This window comes from Bos mutus, chromosome 8, assembly GCF_027580195.1.
Source record: "Bos mutus isolate GX-2022 chromosome 8, NWIPB_WYAK_1.1, whole genome shotgun sequence".
NCBI lineage: Eukaryota > Metazoa > Chordata > Mammalia > Artiodactyla > Bovidae > Bos > Bos mutus.
In genome coordinates, this window is record NC_091624.1 from 101,151,468 (window position 1) to 101,163,982 (window position 12,515).

At 41.8% G+C, this 12,515-nt stretch overlaps 1 protein-coding gene across 3 annotated transcripts in view; it reads left to right on the plus strand.

Annotated features, from left to right (window-relative positions):
• ELP3 (elongator acetyltransferase complex subunit 3) overlaps positions 1 to 12,515 on the plus strand; it is a 122,656-nt gene that overhangs the window by 79,567 nt on the left and 30,574 nt on the right. For all 3 annotated transcript variants that reach the window (XR_011465197.1, XM_005900067.3, XM_070376001.1), the window contains 2 exons: positions 342 to 569; positions 1,494 to 1,575. Coding sequence is in view for 2 of the 3 variants with exons in the window: in XM_005900067.3 (XP_005900129.1) it covers positions 342 to 569; positions 1,494 to 1,575 (310 nt within the window). In the remaining variant the exon portion in view is untranslated. The remainder of the gene's footprint in view (positions 1 to 341; positions 570 to 1,493; positions 1,576 to 12,515) is intronic.

The window sequence follows — 12,515 nt, forward strand, 5'->3', positions numbered from 1 at the left end:
TTATAATTTTACCTTAGAGACTTTTCATAGTGGCTGAGAGATTTAAATCCATGGAAGTATTAACTGAGCCAAACCCTGTAAGAATCTTAAGGTTAATGAGGTTCATATATTTATAAAATGGTAAAACAGTTTTCTTCTTACATCATCTATAGACAAGGCACAAATTCTCATTTATAGTCAGTGCTATTGAGAGGAGAGAAGTAAAAAGAAACGTAATTTGTGGTTATTTATTCTCTATCCCTAATTATAGATATTAGTTTAAATGTATATAATTATAGAAATGTACTTTGTTCTCTAATTCTTCTATAAAAAAAGTTTTGTATGGCTTTTTATTAAAACAGGTTGAATTGGTGAGAAGAGATTATGTTGCAAATGGAGGCTGGGAAACCTTCTTATCGTATGAAGACCCAGATCAGGACATCTTGATTGGCCTCCTGAGATTACGGAAGTGTTCAGAGGAGACATTCCGTTTCGAATTGGTTGGGGGTGTGTCCATAGTCCGAGAGCTGCACGTGTACGGAAGTGTGGTTCCCGTAAGCAGTCGGGATCCCACTAAATTTCAGCATCAGGTATCCTGGACTGAATTTCTGTTTGACTATGGTTAAGAAGTCGCTCAAAGGAGGAAAAGAGAAAAGGGATTGCAGGGGGGAGAGGGAGGGCAGAGAAGAAAAGGAAGAGGAAAGGAGAAAGGAAAGCACAGAAATAGAGGAACCAACATTACTGTTGTTCAGAGAGGTTTTCTCTTTAAATTGTAGCCCTTTGGGCATGAGGGAGGGGGAGGGAGAGACGAATTGAGACTCAATCAAGTGGAATATAATAATAGACTGAACCATAGGAAATTGCTATTTTTGAAAGTCAGAAATGATCTAATACCAGCAATTTTGTGTGATTCAACTAGTTTGGAATCGAAGGAAGATGATAATGTGAAAGAAAGCACTTATGAAATTTTAAAGCACTTTGTCAATGCAAGCTAAAAGATAGTGGCACACTATTCTACTCCCCCAAACAACCTAAATAAATAACCACTTTTTTTCACTTTCAGGAGAGCAAGTTAAAACTGCTAATGGTGGACCTAGCATTAAACCCCCAATCTATTGATTATTTAAGAATATTGCCTGGTTTCCAAAAGCCTTTTAGAAACTGAAAGGGTGACTAATAATACAAGATTAGATGCTCCAGACTTTCATCACCTGGAGATTGCCTAGAACTTGTTTAAAAAGCGACAGAAATTGACAGGCAATTCCTCCCTTGCTGTGACTAGATTACATCATCCACAAAATACCTTGGGATGGCTTTTGTTGCAGTTATTCGTAGTCTGCCACTGAGTACTTTTGGTATAATTGAATCATTTCTTTCCTTATGCCTATAAATGGGTTTTTGTCACTTTTAAAGAGTTTAGCAGCTACTAAATATCAGCCTTCTTGTTTTATGGACCCCTCTTAATGACTTCTCTCCTTCACAGTTCCCTAACCCCCTTTATTGCTTCTTTGTAGGGCTTTGGCATGCTGCTGATGGAGGAAGCAGAACGAATAGCCAGAGAAGAACATGGATCTGGGAAAATAGCTGTTATATCAGGTAACTGGGGGTAGGCATAGGGGGAGGGCAAAGTTCATGATTCATTCACATTGTTAACTTGGTACCACAATTAAAAGTATCTCAGGCTGTTGCAGGAGGGGGGACCCCTTCCAGGGCCCAAGAGTGGGCTTTTGTCTGACACTCGGGAATCAATTGTCTAAGGAGACACACATGCTGACGAAGCAAGAGACTTCACTGGGAACGGGCGCCCGGGTGGAGAGCAGAAGGGTAAGGAGCCCAGGAGGACTGCTTTGCCGCGTGGCTCAGTCTCAGCTTTTATGGTGATGGGATTAGTTTCCAGGTTGCCTCTGGCCCGTTGTTCTGACTCAGGGTCCTTCCTGGAGGTGCACGCATCGCTCAGCGTAGATGGATTCCAGCGAGAAGGATTCTGGGAGTTTGGTAGACATATGAACTGATGTCTCCACTCTCCTTTTGACCTTTCCCAAGTTCTTCCAGTTCATGGTAGTTTGTTATCTCTGCGTTCCTTATCAGGATCTCTTATTTAATAGAACTCATGCAAGTGGTTACTATTCAGGCCTGGCCAGGGTGGGTGGTTTTAGTCAGTGGTTCCCCTAACAAGGCCTCTCTTGCCTCTGTTTATGATTATTATATTCAGAATTGGGCAGAGCCAAATAGGGAAAGACTGGTGGTGCTCTGGCACAAAGAAAATTCCTGTAAGCAGTCTGGCAGAATAGAGCTTGCAGACACTCTTTGGTGGCAAGATGAGTAATCTGTACCCTGTCTTCCTCATGGTCTCTCTTATCTCCTCATGCTCCCTTTCTTCATGGTACCCTCCTGTACCCTATCTCCTCATGGTCTCTTGTGCTTCGTTGCCCAGTTACTCTGTCTGGGAAAATGAAATTAGATGAATAAATCTAAGAAAATCATAAGTTAATGTGGTAATTGTGAGTATTGTTCAGAAAATTAAAATAGAACGTCGTTGCTAGTACAAGATGTTTCTAGACAGAGTTCCTTACTCCTTAAAAATTGTTTTCAATGACTTTGTTCCTGGGGAACAGATTTCTTCCCTTTTTTGGAAGCATTCCCCTTAGCCTCACCTAGGACATCAGGTGATTGGGGGAAGTGGGCGTGAAAAGATAAGTCTGGTGTAAGTGGAATAAAAAATAACATGACTACACCCATTCACTTGTACTCTTCAGTGTCATACCCTTACAAAATTTGCTCTTCTCAATAAGCAGCTAACATGGTGAAAGCCCTGATCAAGATTCAGGTTACTTTTCCCTCCAGCATTATTAAATGAAACTTAAAAAAAAAAAAATCAGTTGTTACCAATCAATAAATCAATACCTTTGCCCAGATTTTAATGATTACAGTTATGAAAATGTAATGACCCAGGCTCACTTAATCGATTATTTAATCTGGCTGTGGTTTTTGGCATTTTCCAGACAGATTAATAAAGCATTTTTTAACACTGCTAGCTCTCTATATTTTTCTATGTTATCTTAAATATTTTTTATTGAAGTATAGGTGATTTACAATGTTGCGCTAATTTCTGCTGTACAGCAAAATGACTCCGTTATATACATACATAATTCTTTTTTATATTCTTTTCCATTATGGTTTATCCCAGGTTATTGAATATAGTTCCCTGTGCTATGCAGTAGGACCTTCCTAAATGTAACAGTTTACATCTACCAGCCCCACACTCCCAATCCATCCTCTACCTCCCGCCTTGGCAACCACAAGTCTGTTCTTTGTGTTTTTTCTGTTACCTTAAACCCTGTAAAGAGGTGGGAATTCAATGAAGCTCACCTGCTTGGTTGCCAGTATTTGTAATTAAAAAAGGTTTACTTCTCAATTGTTCAGCTTGTGGTTGACAAGAAGTCAACCTTCCCCAGTACCAGGAAAGGGCCAGACTGACTCAGAGCTCATTATACGTGTGCATCTGTGAATCACCTGAAATTTCAGCTGGCCTCTTTTGCCAGCGAACTGTCAGTGTTTTCAGTAGTACCGTGCTTTCCAAGCCTTAATGGGTTTGTGAATCATCTGGAGATCTTGTTGAAGTGCAGATTCTGACTCGTTGGGTCTGGGTTGGAGCCTGAAGGCCTAGGTGTCTAACTGGCTCCTGGTAGGACCATTCTGATTGTCTTCAGATCACACTTTGAGTAGCGAGGTTTTAGTATTCTCTTCCAAATGTAGTATTCTGTTTCAGATCACTAAGGTAAAGGTATTCTGTGTGACCCTGGCAGTGCCTGCATTCCCTAAGTCTGATGTGCAGCTGTGTGATTTTCTGGTATCGTGGGAACCTGATGAATTTTAAAACTGAAGGGCATCTGTATTCTGTCACTTCTCTGCTTTAGTTAATTTGCCTTCATGCTGTCTCTCTCTTTTTTGAAATGTTATATGCAGAGAGGAGCGTCTGATTTGCCCAGGGACACATTCAGTTACCTGTAAGAACCTCGGTTTCTGTTTTTTGAACAGTGTCTTACTAAGTGGAAATCCGCATCTGTGCTCTTTCTAGGTTATTATTCTAATCTAAATAATAGCTCAATTTCAGATCATCTGCTTGTTGAACTTTTAAAATAGCAAGAAGAGACTTGCTAAAAATAACAGGGAAGAACCTTTCTCACTATTAGCTGTCACAGGTGGACTACTGGATTTCTGTACCGGGGTTTCTCATGGCCAGCAGGTTTTTACAGGAGCAGCCCTGGAAATGCGCTTTTGGTACTCAGGTGAGTCCTGTGGGAGGAAGTGGTACTTCCTGTCTCTGATCTATGAGCCCTCACCAGTGCCCTGTACTGAAGAATCCATCTAGGGCCTTGACTTTCTGTTTGACCCAAGATCTGATCCCCCTTCAGATGAAAACACTAAGAACATTTACTCTGTGTGTGATGCATTGTATTTCTCTAATTTAGTAACATGTTAGTGTTCTACTTGAGTTCCTGAATTAGACACCTGAGGTGTCCATTATTCAGAACTTCAAGGAGGGCAGATTTAAAGTGTTCTTGTTGGTTTTTAATCATAATGTGTTTCTTGGTTGGTTGTTTTCCTTCCCTTATTTGTTCAGTTGACTTTGGTCTTCCTGATTTAAGTACAATGCTGTGTGTGTGTGTTTTAATTAGTTTTTTGTAAAGAGTCAGTTATTCTCCGTAAGTGATCCTTAGAATGAAAATCTTATGATGGTGCTGGTGCTTCGGTGCTGCATTTCTTCACAGTACTTCATTAGACGTGATGTGTAAGAAGAGACGCTTGGGCCGGGGCGTTGATTCTGTTCCTGCACTGCCGCAGCTCTCCTTGTGATCATCTTGAATAATGTTGCTCCAATCTCCATGGACCTTTATTTCTTTACTAAAAATAAGTGTGTTGGGTTATCATTTGCCATTCTAACAGTCTAGAAATGTGCCCCTTAAATAGCTTCATCTCTTTTAGTTCTCAACAAGATCAATTGTGTTTTTACTGATTTCATATTAAGTAGATTCTTTTATGAAACCATACCAGGAGACCCTTTAATTTCATGAGTAATTAGTCTCCTTCAGTTTGGGTGTTTGATGATAGAAATGATGATAAAGTTTCCCGTAGGTCGCTAATCCTGTCTATGAAAGGAAGTGGATGCCTGTCCACTTTAGTCCCATCTGGCAATACTCTGTGATCTGTGTCCTACCTGGCTTGTTTGTTTTTCTTTTCCTGACCTTGCCCTTGATTTGTAAATCTATCCTTCTGGTCTGTAGGCTTTTGTGTAACTCATACACAGTGCTAGCCTAGATATTCTGTCCTGGCATAACTAGTCGCTTGAAGAAGGGAGAGACGGATCACTTATCATTCTGGTTACACTGACTGTGAGAGGCATGCATTTATGTAGAATTCTTTTAATTAAATTCTGATTCATTATGATTTCCCTTTATCTTGCCAGCAGATTGTTTCTGTTACTTGGATTTATAGTCTTCTGCCTCTGGACAATATGACTAACTACACAGTAGATCTGATTTGAATGACTAGTCAGAAAGATTCCATATATGCTGTTTTTCCATATTAAAACACAAATTGTTTTTTATTTGTTGTCTCAATATATTTTGTTTATAAAAGGTCCATGTTGTGTATTTTGCAGCTGATTTATAAAAGATTAACTTGATAGCTACATGAGAAAATTGAAAACCCGTTTATCAACATCAAATGAAACACTGTCTCAGAGTGTCTTTTTTTTTTTTTTTTAAATATTTATTTGGCTGTGCTGAGTCTTAGTTGTGGCACATGGGATCTTTGATCTTCCTTGTGGCATGTGGGATCTTTTTTTTTTCCCTAAGTTGGGGTATGTAGCTCTGGAATGTGGGATCTAGCTCCCTGACCAGGTATCAAATGTGGGCCCCCTGCATTGGTAATGTGGAGTTTGAGCCCCTGGACCACCAGGGAAGTCCATCAGAGTGACTTTTAAGTTTATTCATTCTGCCTAAGTATATAAAATTGTCTTGGTAAACTGTGTGTTTTCAGATTAACCATCAACTCTGAATGTTAAATTAAAGCAATAATGAATTTCTTAACACCAGAATTGCTGCATTTCTGGAGTGTCTCCTGTGTGCAGGGGCCTAGGGCTGAGAGGGCAGATAGAAGGAGGAGGAGATGATGCCCTGCCTTTGAGGGATGTTCACGTGGACCAGAGAAGCTCACTCAGTCTTCACCCTGCAGCTTGTCCGTAACTGCAGAGGAAGACAGGTTTTTCCCTACTTAGACTATTTCTTAACTCAGGATTAGCTGCTTCAGCATGAGAAAATAATCTCTTTCTACATATAAAAATGGGTAAATCACTAGTATGAGAACAATCAGCTTATGAAATAATATGCAGGCAGGAAATAATAGTTAATTGCTGCTAAATACCCAAGCAATTAATTAGTCCCTATTAAGTTCAAGTGCTATAGTATCTTTCATCAACTTCCTCATATTGCTTCTATCAACATTCATTTGTTTAAGATGAACAAATCCTATTTACTTAAAAGCCATGATGTTTATCTACTTGGATGATCAGTTTCTCTCCTTTAAAAATGTTACAATGAAGCAGTTTTTTTCTCTTCCCTCTCTTATAGTGTCAAATGCAGAGATTTATACTGTAGAACCTAACCATAACATTTGAAATGCCATCACTAATAATCACCATGGAAACTGGAGATCTCTGATGTCACACTGCCCGTACCATTTTTGAAAGGGCAAATATAACTGTCAGTAGCCACTATTTAAAAAGCCACTTAATACCGCCAACAAAATGACCTTTTTTCCTTTAGGCAGTTTTGGCTAGGTTTCAGATCCAATCGTGTTCCTGTTTCATTTTGCCAGGCTAATTGCTATGCATCAAGACGGACGGCTATTCCCCAAGCTCCCCCCACTACCTTCGTCACAAGCAGTATCCTATTTGTGTTCTTTCAAGTAGAAAATTAACATGGCCATTGGCCAAGAATTGCACCAGGCTGACGGATCAAACGATGATGAGAAATGAGGAAAATATCAGATTGTTTGATGACAGAAATCACTGAAGTCAGAGATCAATAGCGATTTTGTTTCAGCCTATTAAAAAGGCAAAGAAGAGGGCAGGGGAAGCGAGTTTAAATATAGGATGAGCAAACTGAGTTTCCGTGGGGATATGATTATTCTAGATCATGGAGCTCAGAGTCACATGACTCTAAAGGCATGTCTACAATCCCAACTAGTGAAAAACATCATTGTGCCTGAGACTTAAAAGCGTCTGATATGGCTTTCTGGAACTGAAATGAATGGTCTTGTGCCCCAGAAACACTGATTAACAAGATAATATTTGGGCAAAAAGTAACAATTATTTTGTTTCATTGGCCAGTGTTCCAGGCTGCACATATCTCCCTCAGTTGGAAGTAATGGTAGTTTTGTGCTTTGCATTATCATCTAGCTGAAAAAAAGGGCACATTTGTAACTAGATCTGTCTGGTAATGGACTCATAATCTACTAAAATGCCTGGAAAAGCTTTTCCTCACCTTGGCTTACCTATTTGCTAATGGACACAGGAAGCTTGCCAAAGGCAAACCAGTATGGGCCATGTGTGTTAATACAGGACTTCTCAGGAAGGAAGGGAAAAGACTGCTTCATCTTTTCTAACTTCATAATAATTTATCCCTTTACATTTTTTCATAAATCATTCCCTGTAAGTTGCTCAGTCGTGTCCAACTTTTTGCAACCCTGTGGACTTTAGGCCACCAGGCTTCTCTGCCCATGGAATTCTCCAGGCAAGAATACTGAAGTGGGATAGCCATTTCCTTCTCCAGGGGATCTTTCCAACCCAGGGACCAAACCAGGTCTTTTGCATTGCAGGCAGATTCTTTATCATCTGAGCCACCAGGGAAGTCCAAATTATTTCCTAATACTCCCTTAATGAAATGCACACCATTCAGTTCAGTTCAGTCATTCAGTCATGTCCAACTCTTTGCGACCCCATGAATCACAGCACACCAGTCCTCCCTGTCTATCACCAACTCCCAGAGTTCACTCAAACTCATGTCCATCGAGTCGGTGATGCCATCCAGCCATCTCATCCTCTGTCGTCCCCTTCTCCTCCTGCCCCCAATCGCTCCCACCATCAGAGTCTTTTCCAGTGAGTCAACTCTTTGCATGAGGTGGCCAAAGTATTGAGTTTCAGCTTTAGCATCAGTCCTTCCAAAGAACACCCAGGACTGATCTCCTTTAGGATGGACTTGTTGGATCTCCTTGCAGTCCAAGGGACTCTCAAGAGTCTTCTCCAACACCACAGTTCAAAAGCATCAGTTCTTCTGCACTCAGCTGTCTTCACAGTCCAACTCTCACACCCATACATGACCACAGGAAAAACCATAGCCTTGACTAGATGGATCTTTGTCGGCAAAGTGATATCTCTGCTTTTGAATATGCTATCTAGGTTGGTCATAACTTTCCTTCCAAGGAGTAAGCGTCTTTTAATTTCATGGCTGCAGTCATCATCTGCAGTGATTTTGGAGCCCAAAAAATAAAGTCTGACACTGTTTCCACTGTTTCCCCATCTATTTCCCATGAAGTGATGGGACCAGATGCCATGATCTTCATTTTCTGAATGTTGAGCTTTAAGCCAACTTTTCACACTCCTCTTTCACTTTCATCAAGAGGCTTTTTAGTTCCTCTTCACTTTCTGCCATAAGGATGGTGTCATCTGCGTATCTGAGGTTATTGATATTTCTCCCGGCAGTCTTGATTCCAGCTTGTGCTTCTCCCAGCCCAGCATTTCTCATGATGTACTCTGCAGAGAAGTTAAATAAGCAGGGTGACAATATACAGCCTTGACGTACTGCTTTTCCTATTTGGAACCAGTCTGTTGTTCCATGTCCAGTTCTTTTTTTTTTTTTTTGTAAAAATGGGCGGGGGCGGCGGCGGCGACTGCAGCGGCCCAGGCAGGGATGCATCATGCGGCCGCACTCATGGCCGGGCCACGGCGGGCCCGCCGGGCCGGTAGGAGGGGGTCGACTGCCCAGGGGTACACGAGACCCGGAGGCCGGCCCGGGAAGCTCGGAGGCTCCTCCATGTCCAGTTCTAACTGTTGCTTCCTGACCTGCATATAGGTTTCTCAAGAGGCAGGTCAGGTGGTCTGGTATTCCCATCTCTTTCAGAATTTTCTACAGTTTGTTGTGATCCACACAGTCAAAGGCTTTGGCATAGTCAATAAAGCAGAAATAGATGGTTTTCTGGAACTCTCTTGCTTTTTCCATGATCCAGCGGATGTTGGCAATTTGATCTAGGTTCTATATATTCCTCTTTCTCATTCATTTTGTGACGTTAACAGTGATCATACATAATCCTTTTTTGGTGCATGTTCCAGTGGGATTGTGCTGTGGTGGTGAACACCTTTCTTTTCAGAAACAACAGGTACAACATAAAATACTGCTTTACTATAAAAACTTGATTAATTTCAGCATCATTATTAGCCAGACTAGCGTTGATGACAGAATACTCTCTTGCTTGATACCACATTAGCTAAATGCTTTCTCAGTGGTGTCTGTATCGCAGCTGGACTATGGAGGCATTGTCACATAGCTCACTTCAGGACTCTTTATTCCTTGACTTGATGTTTATTTGTTTATTCATCTATTCATTTATAGATGAATCAGTACCAGTTATACAGTATATCGTACATCAAGTGCATTGGACCTGTCCCACAGTTGGTATCACATGACTATATTAATTAATGTTTTTTCAAATATTCCCAAATAGGCCACTAGTCAGTTTCCACTGTTTGGAACTTGCAGGCCACTGAATTTTTGGTGAAGTTTCCTAGGCAGGGGCACTTTCCAGCTGGTGCTGTAGGTAAAGAACCTGCCTCCCAGTGAAGGAGACATAAGACACCTGGGTCCAGTCCCTGGGTCGGGAACACCCCCTGGAGAAGGGAATGGCAACCCACCCCAGTATTCTAGCCTGCAGAATCCCATGGACAGAGGAGCCTGGCAGTCCATAGGGTTTCACAGAGTCGGACACAACTGAAGCAACTTGGCACACCAGCACCTTGGTCCATGTGTAGTAGGATCACAAGTTCCTGGGCAGAAGCTGGTGATGCCAGGAGAGATGCCAGCATGGGAGCAACAGGATGTGGCAAGTTGCTATTGCTCTTCCCAGGCCCATGCTGTTGAGTCTTGTGTCGCCAAAACGCGTGCCTGAAAGTCTGGCAAGATCACCTTGCTAATTTAGTTGACACACATACGTGTGTAGACTTTCCTCCCCATTCTTGTTCCTCTTTGTTTATGGATATTGGGAATGAGAGTTGTATACTCTGCTCCGGTAGAAGAACAGAGTTGGAGTGCATGGTCCCTAAGAACATGCCTGAGCAGTCTAGGAGCTTTGATACAAAGGTTTGCTTTTTTGTTACATGCTTCACAGGCTTTTTTCTGAGGAAGGACACCTTCCGAAGTCTAGCCTGCAATGGTCACCATCTGCTGTCTGTCACAAAGGCTCTTTTATGGTTTGTTGCAGTGTTAACTCCTTATCACTGTAACATTCGTGTGATTAGTACTGTTCTTTTCTCCGAGTGTTTGACATTGCTCTAACCCATTCAGTTTGATAAAGCTCTTCTTTTTGAGATCAATTAGAGGCAGGGATTTGGCAAATTCTTGGCGGTTGGGTGAACAGATAACTAAATAATGCTGGAAAATACTGATGCTGCCTTTTTTAGCGGCAGCCAAGATACTGATATTATGGAGCCTTTTAGCTGGGACGTTTCTGATTCCAACAGGACATTGTTGTTGTTTTCCAGTCAGTAAGTCATGTCCGACTCCATGTGACCTCACAGACTGCAGCCCACCAGGCTCCTTTGTCCTCCAGGAGATGTGCTCAAATTCATGTCCACTGAGTCTGTGATACTGTCTAACCACCTCATCCTCTTCTTTGTTGTTTTCAGTCACTAAGTCATGTCCAACTCTTTGCGACCCTGTGGACTGCAGCACAGCAGGCTTCCCTGACCTTTACCATCTCCCGGAGTTGGCTCAAACTCAGGTCCATTGAGTCAGTGATGCCATCCAACCATCTTGCCCTCTGTTGTCCCCTTCTCCTCCTGCCCTCAGTCTTTCCCAGCATCAGGGTCTTTTCCAGTGAGTTGGCTCTTCGCATCAGGTGGCCAAAGTATTGGCGCTTCAGCTTTAGCACCATGCCTTCGAATGAATATTCAGCATTAATTTCCTTTAGGATTGACTGGTTTGATCTCCTTGCAGTCCAATGGACTCTTAAGAGTCTTCTCCAGCCCCACAGTTCGAAAGCATCAATTCTTCGGCACTCAGCCTTCTTTATGGTCCAAAGCTCACATCCATACATGACCACTGGAAAAACCATAGCTTTGACTATACAGACCTTTGTCAGCAAAGTGATGTCTCTGCTTTTTAATAAACTATCTAGGTTTGTCATAGCTTTTCTTCCAAGGAGGAAGCGTCTTCTAATTTCATGGTTACAGTCACCATCCACAGTGATTTTGGAGCCCAAGAAAATGAAATCTGACACTGTTTCCACTTTTTCCCCATCTATTTACCATGGAGTGATGGGACTGGATGCCATGATCTTCATTTTTTGAATGTTGAGTTTTAAGCCAGCTTTTTCACCCTCCTCTTTTACCTTCATTGAGGGGCTCATTAGTTCCTCTTCACTTTCTAACTGTTGCTTCTTGTCCTGTATACAGGTTTCTCAGGAGGTGGGTAAGGTGGTCTGGTGTTCCCATCTCTTTAAGAATATTCCACAGTTTGTTGTGATGCACAAAGACTTTAGCGTAGTCAATGAACCAGAAGTAGATTTTTTTTGGAATTCACTTGCTTTTTCTATGATCCAGCAGATATTGGCAATTTGATCTCTGTTTCCTCTGCCTTTTCTAAATCCAGGTCAAACATCTGGAAGTTCTTGGTTCACGTACTGATGAAGCCTAGCTTGAAGGATTTTGAGTATAATCTTGCTGGCATATGAAATGATTGCGATTGTATGGTAATTTGAACATTCTTCAGCATTGCCTTTCTTTGGGATTGGAATGAAAACTGACCTTTTCCAGTCCTGTGGCCACTGCTGAGTTTTCCAAATTTGCTGGCATATTGAGTGCAGCACTTTTAACAGCATCGTATTTTAGGATTTGAAATAGCTCAACTGGAATTCCATCATCTCCACTAGCTTTGTTGGTAGGAATGCTTTCTAAGGCCTACTCGACTTCACACTCCAGGTTGTCCGGCTCTAGGTGAGTGACCACACCATCATGGTTATCTGGGTCATTAAGACCTGTTTTGTACAATTCTTCTGTGTATTCTTGCCATCTCTTCTTAATATCTTCTGCTTTTGTTAGGTTCATACCATTTCTGTCCTTTATTGTGCCCATCTTTGCATGCAATGTTCCCTTGCTGCTACTGCTGCTAAGTCACTTCAGTTGTGTCCGACTCTGTGCGACCCCATAGACGGCAGCCCACCAGGCTTCCCCATCCCTAGGATTCTCCAGGCAAGAACACTGG